This window comes from Callospermophilus lateralis, chromosome 17 (genome assembly GCF_048772815.1).
Source record: "Callospermophilus lateralis isolate mCalLat2 chromosome 17, mCalLat2.hap1, whole genome shotgun sequence".
NCBI lineage: Eukaryota > Metazoa > Chordata > Mammalia > Rodentia > Sciuridae > Callospermophilus > Callospermophilus lateralis.
In genome coordinates this window covers 26862752-26883220 of record NC_135321.1, presented here as the reverse complement: position 1 = coordinate 26883220, position 20469 = coordinate 26862752, and the positions used below count along the sequence as shown (strand labels likewise).

General features: G+C 36.8%; 1 protein-coding gene across 2 annotated transcripts in view; it reads right to left on the bottom strand.

Annotated features, from left to right (window-relative positions):
* Epg5 (ectopic P-granules 5 autophagy tethering factor) overlaps positions 1-20469 on the bottom strand; it is a 105937-nt gene that overhangs the window by 48588 nt on the left and 36880 nt on the right. For both annotated transcript variants that reach the window (XM_076836583.2, XM_076836584.2), the window contains exons 12-22: positions 19102-19256; positions 16969-17109; positions 10775-10939; positions 8690-8809; positions 7332-7591; positions 4809-4949; positions 3592-3736; positions 3165-3362; positions 2688-2798; positions 1388-1510; positions 52-218 (exon numbers count right to left, since the gene is read on the bottom strand). In XM_076836583.2, the coding sequence (XP_076692698.2) occupies positions 52-218; positions 1388-1510; positions 2688-2798; positions 3165-3362; positions 3592-3736; positions 4809-4949; positions 7332-7591; positions 8690-8809; positions 10775-10939; positions 16969-17109; positions 19102-19256 (1726 nt within the window). The remainder of the gene's footprint in view (positions 1-51; positions 219-1387; positions 1511-2687; positions 2799-3164; positions 3363-3591; positions 3737-4808; positions 4950-7331; positions 7592-8689; positions 8810-10774; positions 10940-16968; positions 17110-19101; positions 19257-20469) is intronic.

Below are 20469 nucleotides of genomic sequence, written 5' to 3'. Positions count from 1 at the left end.
ACACTCCACTGTAAGAGCACAGTCTCAGGAATGGACTCACAGGTACCGTACCCATATTGTGGTCCTGGGCGGTGAAGATACAGGAGGAAGAACTTCTGCCAGATGAGTGGCAGAAGAGGATGATCAGAAGGTGTGACCAGAGCCTGGTGGGCCCAGCGATAAATCAGCAGCCTCTGTAGGGACGGGACGATCGGGAGCTTCAGCTGGGCCTGGGCTTTCTACAACAGAGAAGAAGCTTTAGCTAAGAAACGGACACAGACAGTTTACTTTAAGTGACCCAAATGCAATACTAAACATTTTGTTTTCAATTCAGTAAGAAAAAAAAAGTCACACAAAACTCACTTCTCCAGCCCACTGACTGCCACATTAACCTCCTTGGTAGCAAGGCACATGCAGCAACTTTTTGCTGTCAAGACATTTCACAGACCCCAGAACCAAAATGGGTCTTAAGAATCATCTAGTCTTGGGCTGAGGATGTGGCTCAAGTGGTAGCGCGCTCGCCTGGCATGCGTGCGGCCCGGGTTTGATTCTCAGCACCACGTACAAACAAAGATGTTGTGTCCGCCGATAACTAAAAAATAGATATTAAAAAAATTCTCTCTCTCTCTCTCTCTCTCTCTTTCCTCTCTCACTCTCTCTTAAAAAAAAAAGAATCATCTAGTCTAAACTAACTTCTATTTATGAAATTCTCTTGCATGAAAAATGCTATAGAGCAAGGCCATAGAATGATATGAAAATCAAACAAAAGTCAATCTCACTGTCAAACTCTATCAGTCTTTTGAAATTTTAGATTTTAAAAGGACTTCTAAGAATACTGAATTCCTGGAGAGGCTCTGAAACTCAAAAGCAAAATATATACTATGGCATCTAAAACAGACAGTCCTTAATGCTAACGATATAAATAAAACCATTAATTTAAATTAAAGAAAAAAAAAAGAAGATGGTCTTTAAATCCAAAGCCCTATTTCAGTCTTTCTCACACATTAGTGAGCCTAAGAATCAGGGAGTTAAAAAGAAATTCCTGGTTACAATTCAGACTCTCAAAAGCTGGGATCAGGAATCCAATTTTTAACAAGTTTTCAAAGGGATTCTGATGCACCTGGGAGACAATGGCAATTGCTTCAAGAAAACAGCAATCCCCTTCACTTGAGCAATGAACACACCTCTAAGTTACTGAGTATGACGCCAGTTGCTAAATGAACTTTGGGAAGCCAAGTATACACTTCAATTACACAAATGTTTTAAATATTGGGATTGGGTGTTTGGGATTTCCAAATATTCACAAGAAAAGAAAACACAGAAGTTCACAAGTTAAGGTGAATCCCAAATCCCTCAGCACCGCAGTGTAAGCCACCCCACCACTCAAATGCAGAACTACTATTTGCACCTTCAGAGCTTGGTCAGGGGTAAAAGCAGAGTTTATAACCAATTCCCCTTCAACAACTCTTCTGAGCTGGGAGTCCTCTTCAAAGATGGATTCCATGTTCAGCACAATCCATGCAAACCAGACCTATGATGACACCAGAGAAAGGGGAAGGAAATGAGCCACTAACTCAACTAATACAATCATCCTGAGTTGAAGTTAAAATCTTTGCTAAGGCTGGGGCTGTAGCTCAATGGTAGAGCACTTGCCTAGCATGCATGAGAGCCTGAGTTCAATCCCCAGCGCTTCAGGGAAAAAAATGTTTTCAATGATCAATCTCAGTCAGCAAATATTTAGTTTATAAAATTAACACATATTTAATACCTACCTATATTCTTGTCACATTTATAGAATAAAACAAAAACAGACAACTGGAAAATGTTAAACTCATCTGGAAAGTCTACTTCAAGAAGGATGTTCATTCACCCAACAATATTTACTGGACAAGTTCTGTATGCGTGAGGGGCAGAAAAGAGGGCCAGACATGGGCTCTGTCCTTAAGAAATGTCCCATCTATTAGAGTAGACAAGACTAATATATAGTAACCAAAACTGTGAGCAGTGGTGAGGACTGCATGAAGGCAAAGGGCTGGATCAGAGAAGGCTCTGCATAGACACGTGGGAAAAGCAGGTCTCTGAGAGAAATTGAGGCAGAGGCATGGAGGTGAGGAAGCAGAGATGGGTCTAGGTGACAGCAAGGAGCCGGTTTCTGCTCAATCACAAGAGGTATGAGGAAGAACAGGAAGTAAGACTGAAATGTTGATTTTAGTGATTTAAATGATGAAAGAGAGACCTGATTTATTATACAGTCTGAGAAGTGGTAATAGTGATGGAAAATAATGTCACCAGTAATAAAGATGACAATAACGAGGGCCAATACTTAGTGCTATGTGTTAGGCATGGTTCTGAATGCTTTACCTAAAGGTGCAATCATATTCTCATTTGACAGTTGAAGACGGAGATGTAAGCAGGTGACCCAATGCACACAGCTAATAAATGGAAGAACCAAGACTGAAACCTGGGCCATCTGGCTCCAGGCCGCCATTCTTAACCTCTCAGCAGTCAAGCTGTTGGCCCAACCTCTGTTAACACCTCTAAAATAGACAGGGCTTGGCAGAGGGCTGCCAAGTGGAAAAGCGTACCTCTGTGTACTAAGTGCTAAACAAATGTTAGTAATTGCAGGCTATTAGTAATCGATTAATAAGGATGATAACAACATTGAAGTTGACAAAGATCACAAATGGTCCTCTCAGTGGACTTCATACCTGAGTGGGCATGGACAAGCCTTCTATGAAAGATGGAGTGATGTTGCCTGCCACGATCCAGCTCACCAAGGAAGAGAGCAGACTCCGGTCACAGTGGTAACCTAGAGCATTCTACACCAGGGAGGAGGGGTGGAACAAAGAGAAGAAGATTTTTTAAAACTTTATCATTGACTCTTCCAAGAATGTTAGTGATTATCCCACTAGAGTGGAAGATGATGATAAAACACAGATTTCAAAAATGAGCCAGCTGCACCAACTCTCCCAGGCAGTGCACCACAGAGGTCCTTTCCTGGGTGTCCTTTCCTTTGAGTTGCATGGGATCTGTGCTAATGGATATGATTGGTAAGACAAGATTCCCATAAAGCAAAGCTTTAAAAAAGTAGTGAGCACACGGTAATACCAATAACTGTGCATTTAGGAGAAGCTTTTAGAAAGCTATTATCTAGCCAATGATGAAAATGTAAACTAACAGGTTACCTTATGTTGCTGGTAGAGTAATTTCTGTACACAGTCCTCCTGCATCAGCTGAAAGGCTGTCTTACACAAGTGGTCCATGAGGAAGAGGATGGGTTGCTCTCGGTACCAAAGATGCTGGCTTATGAGAACCTGAACCCAGAACTCCAACACGGCAACAGGACCCACTTCATTGGGCTGCGTGCTTACAGATATGTGCGCCTGTGCAGAAATGGCTTGGGTGACATGAAAGGTAATAACCAGCCTCCCATTTTCAAAACAATAACAAAATGCCATCTACCTCCACTAAAGCCTCAATCAGTTGGGCTTCTCTATGCCAAAAGCACTGTACAAATTATTTTAAATGACCACATAATTAATGTGCTCACACCACAGGCTTTGGGTTGGAAGATGGGGGAAAATGTATTTAGGGATTTGCAAGAGCCCTGACCTGGATCATGCTGTTGAGAAGCTTCACATTGTCCCCATAGCTGGCTCCTGTGAGGTGCTGTGCCACCTTGTGAGTGACCTGCTGTGTGACACCCTGAGGTACACCACTGTCCAAGTGGAGGAAGAGGAGGAAGTTCGACAAAAACCTGCCGAGCACACAGATCACACATTGTACCTTCTGATCAGGAGTTAGCAGAACTGCCAGCAGTTAATTACTCATGAGGCTAAAGAAAAAATGTTAAATTGGCCCCATTTTTAGACCAAAGCTCTATTATGGGTTCTGATAAATCTTCAAGAATTTCAGAAGAATAAGCTTTTCACATTTGATGTGGGCTAAAAGGAATTCTGTCTGCCTACAGAAGTTTAATGAATAGGCCCAAGACACACAAACACATGCAGGGTAAAGAACATTAGAGAAAAACACCCCCAAGCATCCCAACTCCTCTGCACTCCCACCTCCACTAATAAAAACAACAATGTGTTCCAAGTCATTTTATTCCCAAACTTCCCTAGCACCCAAGATGCCCAGACCCTAATTCTTTCTTACTGAAGTCAGAGCTCCAAGGAAGGAATCTGGAAATCCATACTTAATAAGCCCCTTCTGGTAACTCTCATCACCAAGCAAGTCTGAGACACACTGAATGAAAAAATACGCAACAGAAAAACTGGAATGTTCCCCTTATGCCCTCCTTGGATGTACTACCTGTCCTCACTATGGGGTCCACAAAGGGCCTCACCTCCCTTTTTAGTACTCTTCATGAGGCCCAGCCAGATGCTCAGCTCCCCACTCCTGAACAGATGGTCCTCTTCCCACTTCCTATTTATCTATTCACAACACTGCACTATGCACACTGTAAGCGATGAAAAACAGCATGTTTGGCTATTGTTCCAATGACAAAGCCATCGCTGCTTAATGTCAAAAATACTGTTCCCAGGTGTCTCAAGGAAATAACTGCTCTTTTAAATACTAATAAATTCTAATAAGCCAGTTCAAGTTAAATGAGAAGGAGATGCCTTTTGTGACACTAAACTGGAATTGTTATCAGAATCATTGTTCATTAATCTGCATACTAAACTGGGTCGCAGAAGTTTTCTGCCTCTAATAAATACATTGCTGAAATATCATTCTCTTAATTTTACTTCAGAAATCAAATGTAGTCATATTTTCTCACTGGGCCATTTCTAAAATGTCTCCTGCCACAGACAGAACATACTTACTGCTCATTCTTCAGAAGGTAATACTGGCAAGGGTAAAACAAAGGAAGAATCTTATCTAGGACATGGACCACAGTTCTCAAATGCCTCGACTGGACCAGAATTCCCAACAGTGGAATGCCTTCTGCACAGAACTTCTCAATGCTATGGAGAACAAAAAGGCAATGAGCATATAAGGTAGCTAGTTCCTTAAATTCTGTTCTTCCAGTGAGTGATCATACACTGTGGAGAACCTCAGTCTCCAACATATTTTTTAATGTCTATTTTTCACAAGAAAATACTAGACTCAGAACTCCGAAGTACAAAGGAACTTAAAAGTTTATCTATATTTTTGTTTTATAGATGAGAAAGGATTAATATTGTGCCCAAATTTGCATAATTTACTAGGGAAGGGTCAAAATGAGAACCCAGGTTTGCAAATTTCCAGTTCAGAGATTGCCACTCCCCTACTTAGCTTCTCAAACAAGGCTTCTTATAAGAGCTATGGGGCTCTTTGTTTGGCTATTCCCAGAAGTTACTCCAGCAAAAGAAAGATTTGAAAGTGAGATCAATCTGTCAATATAACCTGGCAAATTTCTCCTAAAACCATGTTTTCTCCCAATAATGGGGATTGAACTCAGGGGCACTGTACCACTAAGCTAATCCCCAGACCATTTTATTTTTTAGACAGTGTCTCACTAAGTTGCTAAGGCTGGCCTCAAACTTGGGATCTTGCTAACTCAGCCTCTGGAGTACCTGGGATTACAGGCGTGTAATCACTGTCCCCAGCTTCTAGAACCAATATGTCATAAAAATTTTCTTTCTGTACTTAAGAAATAATCTCAAATATAGGGAAAAATGTGGATGATAATCCATGTTAAGATTCACTTTTCTTATTTATTTATAGCTAGAAAATTTATACACAGAAATGAATTAAGTAAATTTAAGAAAAATCTATTCAATAGTAATCTTATTGGGTCACTTTTAAATAATACATATGGCGGCCAAAGACAACATGGAAAAATATTTCCACTATAATGATAATAGAGGAAAAGCCCATAAAAATTTATACTTGTAATTAAAGCAAGTAGTAAAAAAATTAGATAAAGAGGGAAAATGTCAAATCAGAATGATGTCACATCAGAATATTCACTGTATTGGAGTGGCAGAAGTGAGTGGTTTTTTCCTCCACTTTCCTAATTCTGCAGTTACATTGTTTCACCTCTAGAGGAAAAAAAAATCATTTCAAATAACAATAGTGCAAAGGCTACACCATGAGGGAGATACTTACTATATTAAAAGTGAAAAACAAGCCACAAAATTACACATAACTGTAAAAAAAAAAAAAAAAGAGCAAAGGAAAAATACTAGATAAAAATAAACAGTAAAAAAAGCAATGTTCTAGTATGAGAAAGATGCTGCGTGACTTTCTGGCTATTATTCTCCATACTGTAATATTATATTCATATATAACTTATATTCCTGTCTACTCCATCCCCAACCCCAATCTCATGCATAAGATTATTTTTAAGTTATTTCTCTACTCCAGAACATCTACATCCCAGATGACTACGGTGTAATGAACCTCAAAAGGAAACACTTATTCTCATCCTTGTTTCCATTCAGGATTCAGTAATCAGTACTAAACAGATCAGCATGTTTGCAGAGAACCCATATCAGGACTAAAGAGCTATAGTCCCAGAATGGATACTAGCAATTAGAGAAATAATCATGAAACAAGTTCAGATGACTGTCCTCAAAGAACTCACATGTCAGGCACTGTTCTAAATATGAGATATATTTTTTGTTCACTTGAAACTCATAAAGTCTGTTATCTTTATTATTCCCATCTTAGAGATGAGGAACTTAAAGTTCAGAAAACTGTTTATGACACTAGATCTACTGGAAACAATGTAAAAGGCTAAACAAGTAAACAATGTAAAGGCTAAACAAGTCTATCCTTCTCTACATCAGTTCTACCCTCTCTTACCCAGCTTTCAAATCTTTCCCAACATTTGGCCCTACCAACTATGTGATCTCTTTTATTCTCCATGAGGAATCATGGGCTTCATTCAGGAGTATTTCCTCTCTTCCCCTCCTCTCACCCTTCCCACTCAGACACCAGATGCTCCTTCCCACATTCATTCAATCCACCAGCATTTGTGGAATATCAAGTACAAGTTCTGTAGGCATAAAAATGAAGAAGACAAAGTCCTTACCTTTTATAAGGAAGCTCTACAGAATTATTTCAAATATATGTTCTAATATATTTTGTGGGTGTATATATGTGTGTATACATGTGTGCTTTTGTGTATATATACATACATACACTATACACACACTTATTTATTTAGTGAGAGTAAATGATCTTGAGTATATTTGGAAAGCACTTTACCTTGATACCACTGATCCAGGCTTATTGTTTAGCTCTAATTACCTCCCTATAGATTTAATGGAGACCTTAGCTCTTGGTAAGTAGAAGATGAGATTGTAGAACTCCTACCCATAAGGTTAAGCAACTCTAGAGGTTCAACCCAAACACCATACCTGTGGCCCACAGATGTCATAGATAAGGCGAGATAACAGCCAATGGGCATGCCAGCTTTCACAGCCTTCAAGAGAGGATGAAATGCAGGTGACTCTGTCATGTCAGGCACCATGCTGCAGAAGGGAACAGTTGGGCAATTCTGCTGTATTCCATAGTCATTTCTGTGCAGTTTTAACCTCAAGATCAAATTCCAGGCCCATTGATTAAATGAGGTCTCAGGGGTTTCTCCATATCGAACAATACTGGCCAAATATGAAACCTAAAACAATTATTTATTTTAAACCACATTAGTTGCACACAAATTAAATCTGTAACCACATCTACTCATCCTTTTTTGTGATCAATAGTGGTTTTGAAAGAGAATATACTATTTGCTGGCCTACAATTAATGTTTGCGGTAATGCATTAAAGCAATTTCTCACCCACAAATAACCATTTGTACTTCCTTGCTAGTCAATTTGAGAATGTGATCAAAAGAGAAGTGATATAAAATTTGATATTCATGAAATCATGTGCTGGTTAAAAATTTTTTTAAATTAAATTAAGAATGAAAGGTCTTATTTAAGCAAAGCATTTGCCAATTTGCGTGGGATAAAAACCACTATCAATTTCAAGCTACCAATAGTTTAACAATTGTTATGGGTTAGATATTAGGTGTCCCCCAAACACTCAGGTGTGAGAAAATGCAAAGTTTAGAGGTGAAATTCCTGGGTTATCAGTCTTAACCTAATCAGTAGTTATTCCCAGACAGGGATTAACTGGATGGTAACTGTAGGCAGGTAGGGTGTGGCTGGAGGAGGTGGGTTTCTCGGAACATGCCTTTGGGGTATACATTTTGCCCTTTTGTTGAACAGAGCTCTCTTTGCTTCCTGATGGTCATGTCCTGAGGTGCTTTCCTCCACCACATTCTTAGGCCATGATGTTCAGCCTCACATTGAGTCCCAGGAATGGAATCAGCCATCAATGGATTAAGACCTCTAAAACCGTGAGCCCCCAAATAAATTTTCCCTCCTCTAACTGTTCTGGTTAGGTCTTTTGGTCACAACAGTGAAAAAGCAGACTAAAATAACAAGCTAGCTTGCAAAGTTTCTGAAAATTTAACAGTCAGTTCACCTGAGCTAGCAGAAGTGAGCTCCAGCATACATCACTGCTGCTCAACTTAAACTATATGATACCAAAATGATCATAAAGGAGCTACTTTTTAAGAAAGAAGACTTTAACCATAGAAATCAATGTTAATATCTTAAACTGCCAATGATGTTCTTAGAAAAATCTAAGGATCAATACTGTAGCTTCATATGCCCAGTCTATCTGTAAACAAAAATTTATGTCTTCAATATAAAAGAGGAAGAAATACCTGCTTCATACTTTCAGAAATTAGCCCAGCATATGGCTTCTGTGCAAGGTACTTCTGATAAGCTTCTAGAACCATTAAGGCCACTTCAGAATGAACTGTTTGATCCAGGTGAAGAATACCCTTTTAAAGAGAGAAATAATCACAAACATACCAACTTTTTGACTTTTTAAAATACCTTTGACCCAAAATACAGACAGAATAGTAAAACAGGGTCTTGGATACAAAAACCAAATATTCTAAGCATTACATCCCCTAACAGTGAAGTTATAAATGACAAAAGGAAAAATTTTGAAATCTAAAGAGCAATTATACTGTACCAATAGAGGTCTGAACCTGAGTCATTCCTCACCCCAGACTAAATCTGATATCTTTGAATATAATCCCCCACCCGACTCTAGATCTCTACAAAGACTATGGTATAAATTATAAGTTAAGGGCACTGCCACAAACCAAGAAAATGCTTGATATTAATTAAAAAGGAAGACAACTAACAAATTAAGTCTTCATTCCCTTTTCTTGTTCCACTATCAATAATAATAAGATGTTCAATAATACAGATAAAGCATATAATCCTATAATCCCAGTGATTTAGCAGGCTGAAGCAGGAGGATCACAAATTCTAGGACAACCTCAGCAATTAATGAGGCCTTCAGGAATTTAGTGAAACCCTATCTCAAATTTTAAAAATAAATATTAAAAAGGGAGCTGGGAATGGAGCTCAGTGGTAAAGCACACCTGGGTTCAATTCCCAGTACCAAAATAGTAACAATAATAACAACAGATAAAACATGCTTCAAGAGCCTCAAGTAGCCTACAAATTTCCCACCCCATCTTCCTTTGCAGCTTTGAAAAAGTCAGTTCCTAACTCTTGCATAGAAGATGCTGCTCCCAATTCTAAGGCAGGAGTAAAGAGACTCTCACAGGGAAATCTTAATGCAGCTCTTTGGCGGGAGGGATCCTGGGGGCTCTGTTCACAAACAGGAGAATGTGAAGGTGAAGAACAGCCCCTGATGCTTGCCCCTGCTAGCTCTCCAGTCCTAGGAGATCAGGGAACCCCTGAAAGGAAAACTCCTTGGCTTCAATCTAAATACCAGGCATCAGATTAATGCAAAACACAAAAGACAACTGCCAGGATTAAATGACTTGCTCAGAACAGAGCTGGTGAAGAGTTGTAGATGGCTGAGTTCTTCCCCATTTTTCTTTTAAGATATTAATATTTTTATCAAGGAGCTAACTAATAAGCCTATGGTAAAGAGACAGGAAAGGTTATGAAATAGTCAAAATCACTTGATGTGGCATCTTTGGAGATATGATATCCTTAGTAATAAACTATTAATAATGACTACAATATCAAGTAATTAACATGTGCAAAGAACTGTCCTAAATATTTACATGTCCTTACTCATTAAATTATTACAACAACACTATGAGGAAGGCCTACTAATTTCACTGTTTACAGATGAGCAACTAAGGTCCAGAGAATACAGGAAGCTTGCTCAGTGTCACACCATGAGGAAGTAGCAGAACTGAAATTAGAACCCAGCAGACTGGCTTAGAACTCAGGCTCCTAATTAATTGATGATGTTTTAGAAAACAACTCTGGCAAAGACATTCAAGAGAAATTATAGGAGAAAAAGGGACCAGAGGCGGGGAGGCAATAAGGAGTAAATGCAGTAATTAGCTAGGGATAAAACAACAGATACATGTATTCTAAGGATAAAGGGAAGAATTATCCATGTGGAAAAAATTTATCTTCATTTAGAAGATGCTCACTCTACAAAACAGAATTAAAGATCCTAAACTCCAATACAACTAAAAGAATGTGCAGGGGGCTGGGGTTGTGGCTCAGCGGTAGAGTGCTTGCCTAGCACATGCAGGGCCCTAGGTTTGATCCTCAGCACCACATAACAAATAAATAAATAAAGGTATTGTGTCCAACTACAACTAAAAAAATAAAATGTTACAAAAAAGAGAATGTGCAGACCTTGGGTATAATACTTGGAAATGTTACTATTTTAAGAAAATGCTTCCCTGAAATTGAGGCTCACAGAATCCCCCATTTCTGGGGATGATTTTAATACATACCTGTTCAGCAAATCCCCAATTCAGTCCTTCTAAAATAACACAGGCCAGTTTGTTCTTCACTGCTGTCAGATTGTGATTCAATAACCAACCCCGAACCACAGCTAGCTCCGAAGCAGAAGGTCGCCAGAGATACAAAGGCAATTCTTTAAACAAGTATAACGAAACCTTATTAAAAAGAAAACAATCATAATTAAAATCAGGATTTGGGGATGATCCTCTGTTATCACAATGCATTATGATGCTGCCAAAATTTTTCTTCAAAAGGAAGCAGAGTTTTATTTACTTTTAGATGAGTAAAATTGAAATTACAGACAACCAAATCAAATCAATATTAAAATTGATGAAGCACCAAAAGTATAACGGTAATCTTAATAAAAATAATCTTTCAATATGTAAATCGGTTATGCTTCAATTTAGGTAAACCACCATAATAAGACACAAATTTAAAAATAATAAATCAAGGGATGGTCATTCAATTTATTTTTTTAAATGTAAATGTACTATAAATATTTATTCCATTTGTAGCATTTTAAAAGATTATTTCTATTTGTTTCAAAGCAGTTGGAAGGGGAGGTAAGGAGTGAATGAGGAACCAATGAAACAAGATCAATCAAGAATTTGACAACTTCATGTATAACTTAAAAAGAGTTGATAACTTTTGAAACTGGATAATGGATACCCAGGGGTTCATTATACTACTCTCTCTTCTCTTGTCTGTATTTGAAATATTCCATCATAACAACTTTTTAAAATCCTGTTTATAAAAAGTTTACAGCACTATTTTAAATGACCTATCTATGTGTACAAAATAAATCTGTATTCATGTAATAAAGTTTGTTTCAAGGGAGAGAGATCAGAATAGCCATTCATTTCATGTCTTCAACAATGCTGACCAATGGAAATACAATGCAAGCCATATGTAGAATTTTAATTTTCCTAATAGTCACATTTTTTAAAAAAAATTTAAAAAAAACAGGTAAAATCAATTTTAATATTTTATTTAAACTAATGTCCAAAATACTTTCTTTTGCTTTTTCATTTATTTTAAAATATTTATTAACTACCTATAAATTTTAGGTTAAAATGTTTATACCAGCAATTTGATAAACATAGTTTTCCTTTAAGGATTAATTAAAAGGGGAAATTTTCACATGATAAAACCATTATGATATTTCTATTTTAAGAACATTAAGTTACTTACAACTGAAAACTCATCTCTGTCAAGCTTTCCATCATGGTCAATATCACTCAACTCCCAAACTCTTCCAAGGATTTCCACAGGTAACTTAGAGTTGAGCAACACTGGCTTCACTTTATCACCAGACAAAAATCCATCCACTGGACTTAAACTATCAAAAATTGCATCATATTTGGCCTTATCTTTACTTTTAACAGCCCATGGAAGCTCAGCTGTAGGGGTTCTACTGGTTAGTAAAGGACTACTGGTATCATGAAATCTTGGTGGAGGAACAGCCAAGTTCAAGCTATTCAGTGAAACCTCCAGTCCATTCTGGGCACCTGCTACAAGACACAAAGGCCCAAAGAATTCTTGTTTGCTCAGGATGCCTTTGCCACCTGTATCAGCTAAATCCCAAATCTTTCCAAGTATTAAGTCTGGAAGCCCTGACTTTTTCAGAAAATCAGCAGCATCTGAAGCCAACAACCTTCCAGTATTGCCTGTATCAACCTGTCTATAGTATTTTTCATATAGGATTCCCACTTGATAACTGTGTCAGGGAGAGCTGGGCTGCCGAGGCCATGGTATTTCCATCATACACAGGAGGGCAAGGAAGGACCTCCAAAATATTTTCAACATGAAATTGCCACAAAAATTATTAAGATGTATGAAATTATTTTGTTCATACTGCCTTTCAAACTCAGTTAAGTAATTTACACTTAGAGCAATGTTCTGAGGCCTAGTGACTAGCATATCCGATTACACCAGTCTACAACTACTTGCTTGGGGGCTTTATTTGTTAGTTGGTTTGTTTTTACAATGCTGGGGAGGGAACCCAGGGCCTTACACATGTTAGACAAGCGCTCTACCACTGAGCCTCACCTCAGTCCTAGAACTACATATCAGCAAGCTCTAAATTGGAGACAAAACAAAATGTGAGAGAAAAGTAAAAAGAATGGATTTTAGAAAGGCTAGTCCCTTTTTTAAAAATCTTTGTTTGTGTATGTCTATACTATAGTGCAAATTTTCATGAAGATTCATTAATAAAAGTCTTGAATATTATGAATAAAAGGGTAAAATGGCAATTCTAACAAAAGTCCTACTTTACTTTGCAAGTATCTGGCAGAAACAGCAAAATTGTGATAATAGGACAATGCCCACAGCCCTGAAATCTGTCCTGAAAAGCATCTATCCCAGTGACATAAAATAGTGCTATAGTATGTATCTGCCCATCGAGAATGGAAGTGGGGTTATCACTTTCATGACAGATTCCAGAGATATGAAAAGATTAACAAGGAAATATTGCAAACAATTCTATGCTGATACATTGAACTAGTTAGAGCAAATAAGAAAATCCCTTTAAAATGTAACTTACCACCCAGCTATTGCCCTTCTCGGACTATTCCCTGAAGACCTCAAAAGAGAGTACTACAGGGATACTGCCACATCGATGTTCATAGCAGCACAATTCACAATAGCTAGACTGTGGAACCAACCCCGATGCCCCTCAATAGATGAATGGATAAAAAAAATGTGGCATTTATACACAATGGAGTACTACGCAGCACTAAGAAATGACAAAATCATGGAATTTGCAGGGAAATGGATGGCACTAGAGCAGATTATGCTAAGTGAAGCTAGCCAATCCCTAAAAACAAATGCCAAATGTCTTCTTTGATATAATGAGAGCAACCAAGAACAGAGCAGGGAGGAAGAGCAGGAGGAAAAGATTAACATTAAGCAGAGTCATGAAGTGGGAGGGAAAGGGAGAGAAAAGGGAAATTGCTTGGAAATGGAAGGAGACCCTCATTGTTATACAAAATTACATATAAGAGTTTGTGAGGGGAATGGGGAAAAAATAAGGAGAGAAATGAATTACAGTAGATGGGGTAGAGAGAGAAGATGGGAGGGGAGGGGAGGGGGGATAGTAGAGGATAGGAAAGGTAGCAGAATACAACAGTTACTATTATGGTATTATGTAAAAATGTGGATGTGTAACCGATGTGATTCTGAAATCTTTGTAATGTTTTGAATAACCAATAAAAAAATAAAATTAAAAAAAAAATAAAATAAAATAAAATGTAACTTACCAAAAAGCGACTCAAGAAAAAATAAAATGTGAATAATCCTGGTTCTGTTAAGGACATTCAATTTGTTATCAAAAGACTTCCTACAAAGAAAACTCCTGCCCAGATGATTTCACTGGCAAAGTTTACCACATTCAAAGGAGAATATAATTTTTTTTTAATTGAAGGAAAAAAAAAAAGATGTTACCATTGGAGGAACCTAGATGAAGGGTACCCAGGCTCTCTTTGTTCGTAGGCCCTTTTTAAAAGCCCTATGAAGTCTATAATTATTTCAAAATAAAACAATGATAAAAAAGGGAAAAAAAGAGAATTAATAGCAATCTTGCAAAAACTTTTCCACATCACAAAAGAGGAGGAAGTACTTCTCAACTCATGAGGCTAACATAATCCCAGAACCAAAGCTTCATCAAGATAGAGCGAGAAAATAAAATTACAGATCAAACCTTCATGAATACATGCAAAAATTACTATCAAAGTGAACCTAGCAATATTAGAATAAAGATTATATAGTACAATCAAGGTTTGTTTTTTTTTAATTTTATGAAACAGTGATGGTTCAACATTTGAGAAACCAAAATTTGAAATTTTGTAGGTACCAGTCAATGCAATCTATTAATTGCATTAATAGAGCAAAGGAGAAAAATCCTAAGATCAGCTCAATGGATACAAAAATGAAAGTCCTTGAATACCTCCTCATGGAAGAAAAAAAGATTTAAACTAGAAAAAGAAACTTATCAAGCCTAACATAGAACATCCATGAAAAACCTCATTATACGTCATAGTTATCCTTCTGTTGTCACTAGGGTTGGAACATAGCCTTGTGCATGCTAGGCAAATTCTAACCACTAAGCTATAACCTCCATACGATAAGTCAACTTTTGAACTCTTCTTCCCTATTACAGAATCTGAGACAAGAATGTCTGCCCTTCTACTTTCATTCAATATTGTAATGAAGGTTCCAGTCAAAGCAATAAGAAATCAGTAAAAGTTGTAGTAAGGATTTATTTAACAAAATAGGATTTACATCGCATATTCTAAAATATACTCATGCTTTCACTGAAAATAAAAAAAAAGTCACAAATTTTGCTTGAAGAGGTTCTAGGGAATTACAGAGATTTCACTAACAAAAAGATAATGTGTCCTCTAAAGAAAGCCTATCTTTGAAACTCCAGAATGTCCCAAAGACTTGGTTCTTATTAACTACTACCCTAACTCAGAGCAATCTCCACACAGTGCTCTCAGGCTAGGCCTCCAGAACACCAAGTTATTTTCTGATACACTCCAAGCGTGTCAATGGAAGTTCAGGACCCCAACCATAGCTCATTCCCAGTCGCTGGAGCTGGAGGCTGAATTAAGATCAACCCAAAGTGAAAGCCATCCTATTTATCTGATGGCACAGTGGCTTGAATAAGTCCGTCCAAAAACCTCAGCAAGTTCACAGAGCACAAGAGTTCCACATTTATAAACAGACAATGGAGGCACCTTATAAATGTACTTTAAAAAACAATATGGTTCCAAGATTTACATTTACAATTAAGTGTATATGGACATAATTTCCTATTAGAAGTATCATGGCCAAGTTGAAGATGTGTTGCCCAAAACAGAAAAACATGTGAGAGAAAACCATCATGAGCTCAATACAACTAAAAGAACCACATGACTTGGGGCTGGAGCTGTGGCTCAGCAGCACAGCACTCGCCTAGCATGTGGGAGGCCCTGGGTTCGATCCTCAGCACCACATAAAAATAAATAAATAAAACAAAACTATTATGTCCAACTACAACTAAAAAATAAATATTTTTTAAAAAAGAAGAAACACATGACTCACTATACATTTGTCTGGAATTCATTCCATTAAATTGTCACTCAAAAAGGTGTAACCAAAAAATTGCTGCTATATTGAACAGCACATAAAGGACTTTTTATTGCAATACAATCATCTACAAATATAATTGTGGGACACAATGCTTTTCTTAAAAGGAAAAGGCGCCTTTCATTGCCATTATGAGGATGGTGGTTCCTCAAAAAATTAAAAGTAAAATTACCATATGGCCCAGCAATTCTACTTCTGGGTATATACCCAAAAGAACTGAAAGCAAAATCTCAAAGAGACATTTGTGCATCCATGTTCAACAGCAGCATTACTGATGATAGCCAAAAAGTAGAAGCAACCCAGATGCCTATCAACAGATGAATGAATAAACAAAGGTAATATATAAATACAATGGAATATTATGCCTGCTTAAAAAGGTAAGAAACTGACAAAGACAACACAGTGAACCTTAAGGACACTGTGTTAAGTGAAATAAACCACTCCTAATGAACCACATACTTATTATCCCACTTATATTAAATGTCTAAAATAGGCAGACTGAGAGACAGAAAGCAGATTAGCAGTTGCTTCACGCTGAGGAGGAAGGAGGAACAGAATGATAGCTGAAGTGTAGGTGGTTTCTTTGTGAAGTGATTAAAATTCTGAAGTTGACTATGGTGACAGCTATATATATCTGAATTTACTAAAAAGTGTACACTGCCTTGTACACTTTAAATAGGTGGACTCTCTGGTACATGAATTATCAAATAAAGTTGTTTTTAAGAACTATATGAAGTTACAAAAGGGATTGCAATAAATGACAGAAATAAGCAATATCTGTGTCCTGCTCAACTTAAATTACTACTTATAATTTTGTGTTTGATTGGAACATGGCCTTCTTAGTCACAGTTGTTTCTTCCAAGAGTAAAATTTAAGAATTATGAAAGGCAAATAAATTATGAGTCTGGCACATAGTAACAGTAAATTTTAGTTCTATTCATACTACTATGCCCTTAAGTGACACAGTCAAATCCAACAGCCTTCCTATTTTAGCCAATGTGCCATTATTTCATAATTAAAAATAAGAGAAAAGCAAATAAAGAGCAAGTGCTCTTACCATTCCAACCTGGTCAATGGTCTCTTGAACTCGATCCAAAAGGATAGAAATTATCTCAGGATGAACAGCTGTAATGGCCCCCAAAAGCTCTCGACCAACCTTTGAAAAAGTCTCTCTGGTGGAGAGGGTGACATAAGATACCTAAAGGTAAATAGGAGGAGCAGAGTTAGCACTTTAAATAACAATTATCAATCAAAACACATTTCCATAGTTTTCTCAGATAAAACAGAAAGAATTCACATTGAGTCTCAGTTCACACCTTGTTCAAAAAGATGTCAGAAGGTTAGACAGCAAACTATCTACCAGAGGTTGGAACTCAGGAGGAGAGGGAATTCCTAAAAATGATAACATTTGTAACAATAACTTTAAGTACTGGATTCCTTTAAAAAGGAGAGTTGAGTCAGTCTCAGTGGTACTTACCTGTAGCCCTAGCTACTCAGAGGATGAAGCAAGAGAATCACTTGAACCCAGGAACTCAAGTCTAGAATGGGCAACACAGTGAGCTCTCGACCCATCTCATTAAAAATTAAAAAAAAAATTAGATCCCAAAGTTTGTCAGTAACAATGAAATAGTCCCTTATGTCAAAACTTACTTAAACTTGATGAAATCACTAAAATGATAAAAAACAGAATGCATTTAATGGAAATACACAATCCCTCCTCCAAAATAAGATCCCTAAGATCCCTAACTGCAAGAGTTTTTAAAATATCAATGTTAAACTAACTCCTCTTTAACCACATCTTTCAAACTATATAACTCATTAGTGCCAATAATATAATGAAATAGAATAGAAAGATAACAGAAAGAATAAAAAAAATGGAAAAATCTAAGAGTATATCACCGGAAAATTAATTGCTATTTCAATAATGCACACTAGGGTCAGAATATAATAAAGAATGTAGTTTTTACTGTCAAAAAACTGGAAAACACTACTCAAGAGAATAAATATATGTTAACAATAGATCCCAAGAATGTCATTTAACGTTCGTGAAAATATATCTCTTTGAATTTTTTTAGACTATAAAGATAAGAATTCCAGATCCATTGGTTTTAACCTCATGCCTGGTTACAAGTGTAAATGTAGGAACAGCTGAACAGAGTTCTGGAAAGAACTTAAAATAATCCAGGCCTACAATTCTCAAACTGGAATATTGGTGGATAGTAAACTCAGACAATCTTCTCCAAATATAGTTTTACTTGAGTACACTTGAATACTTTGAAGAAAGTATGATTTTTTAATTTAAAGAGATACAGAACAGCTTAAAGTACAGAATGCACATGGCTTTTTGGATATACACATATCTCCAGTGGAAATACTGGCAGCCAGGTGGGGTTAGTCCCTAGACTCTTAGGAAATCCAAGTTCACTCTCCTCCATCAGCAGGGATGGCTCAGAGAAAAAGTGAAGAATGCAAGGATCTCATCCCACTCTGTCATTTTGCAGATGAGGAAAATAAAGCCCAGAGTAGTAGTTTTCTTTTCTGATGTAAGATGGGTAATTAATAGTAGGGTCAAGCCAAAACTCAGGTTTTCTGATTCTAGATTCAATATTCTTTCAACCCTCTCATTTAAATTGGCTTGGAAGCCAGGTTTCCATGTTACTGGCAGGGTTGAAAAAAGGAGTCTGAGGAACAGTAAGGAAAACAGTATAAAAACTACAAATGCCAGGCTGTGCTAAATTGTCCACTTCTTATCAAAAGCCATGCATCAACTGTCAAGAGATAGTAGTGAAAAATGGCAGAGTATAATTCATGTTTTCAAAACTCTCTACAGCAAAAGGAAGCTCCTTTGGTTCTCTATCTCCTTCTGAGTGCAGACAACAGCTCAATAAGTCATGTTTTTTAAAAAAGCAACACCAAGCCGGGCACAGTGGCACATGCCTATAATTCCAGCAACTTGGAAGACTGAGGGAAGAGAATCCCAAATTCAAAACCAGCCTCAGCAACTTAGCAAGGCACTAAGCAACTTAGTTGAGACCCTGTCTCAAAATAAAAAATAAAATGGGCTAGGGATGTAGCTCAGTGCTTAAGCGCCCCTGAATAAAATTCCCAGTACCAAAAAAAAAAAAAATCAACAAATAAACAACTCAAAGAAAAAAAAATTTTGCTGATTTATAAAAATAAATATTCTAACCTCATATATCTCCAGAACAATAATTTTTATGAAGTCTTCATCCACGTTGGTTCTTCTGGCCTGAGCCATCTGAGCAAAGGTAGTCAGAAGACAAATCTCTTCTGAGCTATTCATAGAAGAAAGACACTTCTCAAAGTTCACAAAATGTTCTGGGTCTACAAATTCATGTCAAGAAAATTAGAGAGAGAGAAAAAATTCATGTGGTTTAATTACTCTTCTAAAGAGAAAGAAAATATAAATTAAAAGATATTTAAAAATTTTAAGATACAAAAGGTCTTTCTTTGTTCTGAAATGGATTATACAGGTATCAGGAAAGAAGGCTGAACAAATGGTCCCTGAAATTTCAGCAAACTAAGAGGAGGCATTTATCACCTCTAAGCCTCAGTTTCCTCATCTGTTTCAAAATACTACTTAAAAAATTAAATGACATACTAGCAGTTAAGTACTTTACAAACTATAAAGCACTACTACTGCCACTAGGTAAGTCACCTTCCAAAGCATAGGCTGGGGCAGAGCTCAGTGGTAGAGTTCTTGCCTACCAAAGTGACACTGTCAACGTCACAGGCATGCTTGAAACTACTGGATAATGACCAACCACAAAAATGAAGATACTACTAATAAAATTAAGATTAACAAACTACTCAGCATAAACATGAGATTACAAATAAAAGTGATGGGCCTATAAGTGAAAATTAAGGACGAGATATTAGTTATAATTGTAACTGAAATACCCATAAATGTAATAAACAATACAGAATATGTTTGCTATTTCTGTTGATGCTGTGTTACATCTTGTTGCTAGGAGGCAGTATTAACAACTTTGCAAGACATGATAGAAATATCTAGATGCTGTCAAGGGAAAATTTACAGAGAAAAGGGAATAAAGCTCATTTAGGAAATACATTCCTCTGATGGAACTTTTCACAGTAAAAAGGCAAAAAGCCAACAATTCTCTTCATATATTTGCACATTTGAGAAATCAAAGGTAGTCCACCAAATTTCCTACAGTTTCAAATAACTCCTTGGGGCACTTATCAAACCAATTTTCATTTCCTGTCCCCAAAACTAGATTTATAATGGAAATTACTATACAGTGTTCTCAGAATAATAAAAAATTAGAAATCATTTAAACTTAGAATGTTTGAAGGTACAAGGGAAAAGCGTTACATTTTTAAAGAATTCTATAAAAATAACAAATGGGCAAGAGAAATTGCTTTCTAATTGGCTTTTAAAACATTAACTTTAAGGAAAACAACATAAACACATTTCTATATTTATCATCAAATTTGCATATAATTCTACTAGTGGTCATAGTGTTGATCACACTAGAAAGAAGGAAACAAAAAGAAGTTAAAATGAAACCAGCCA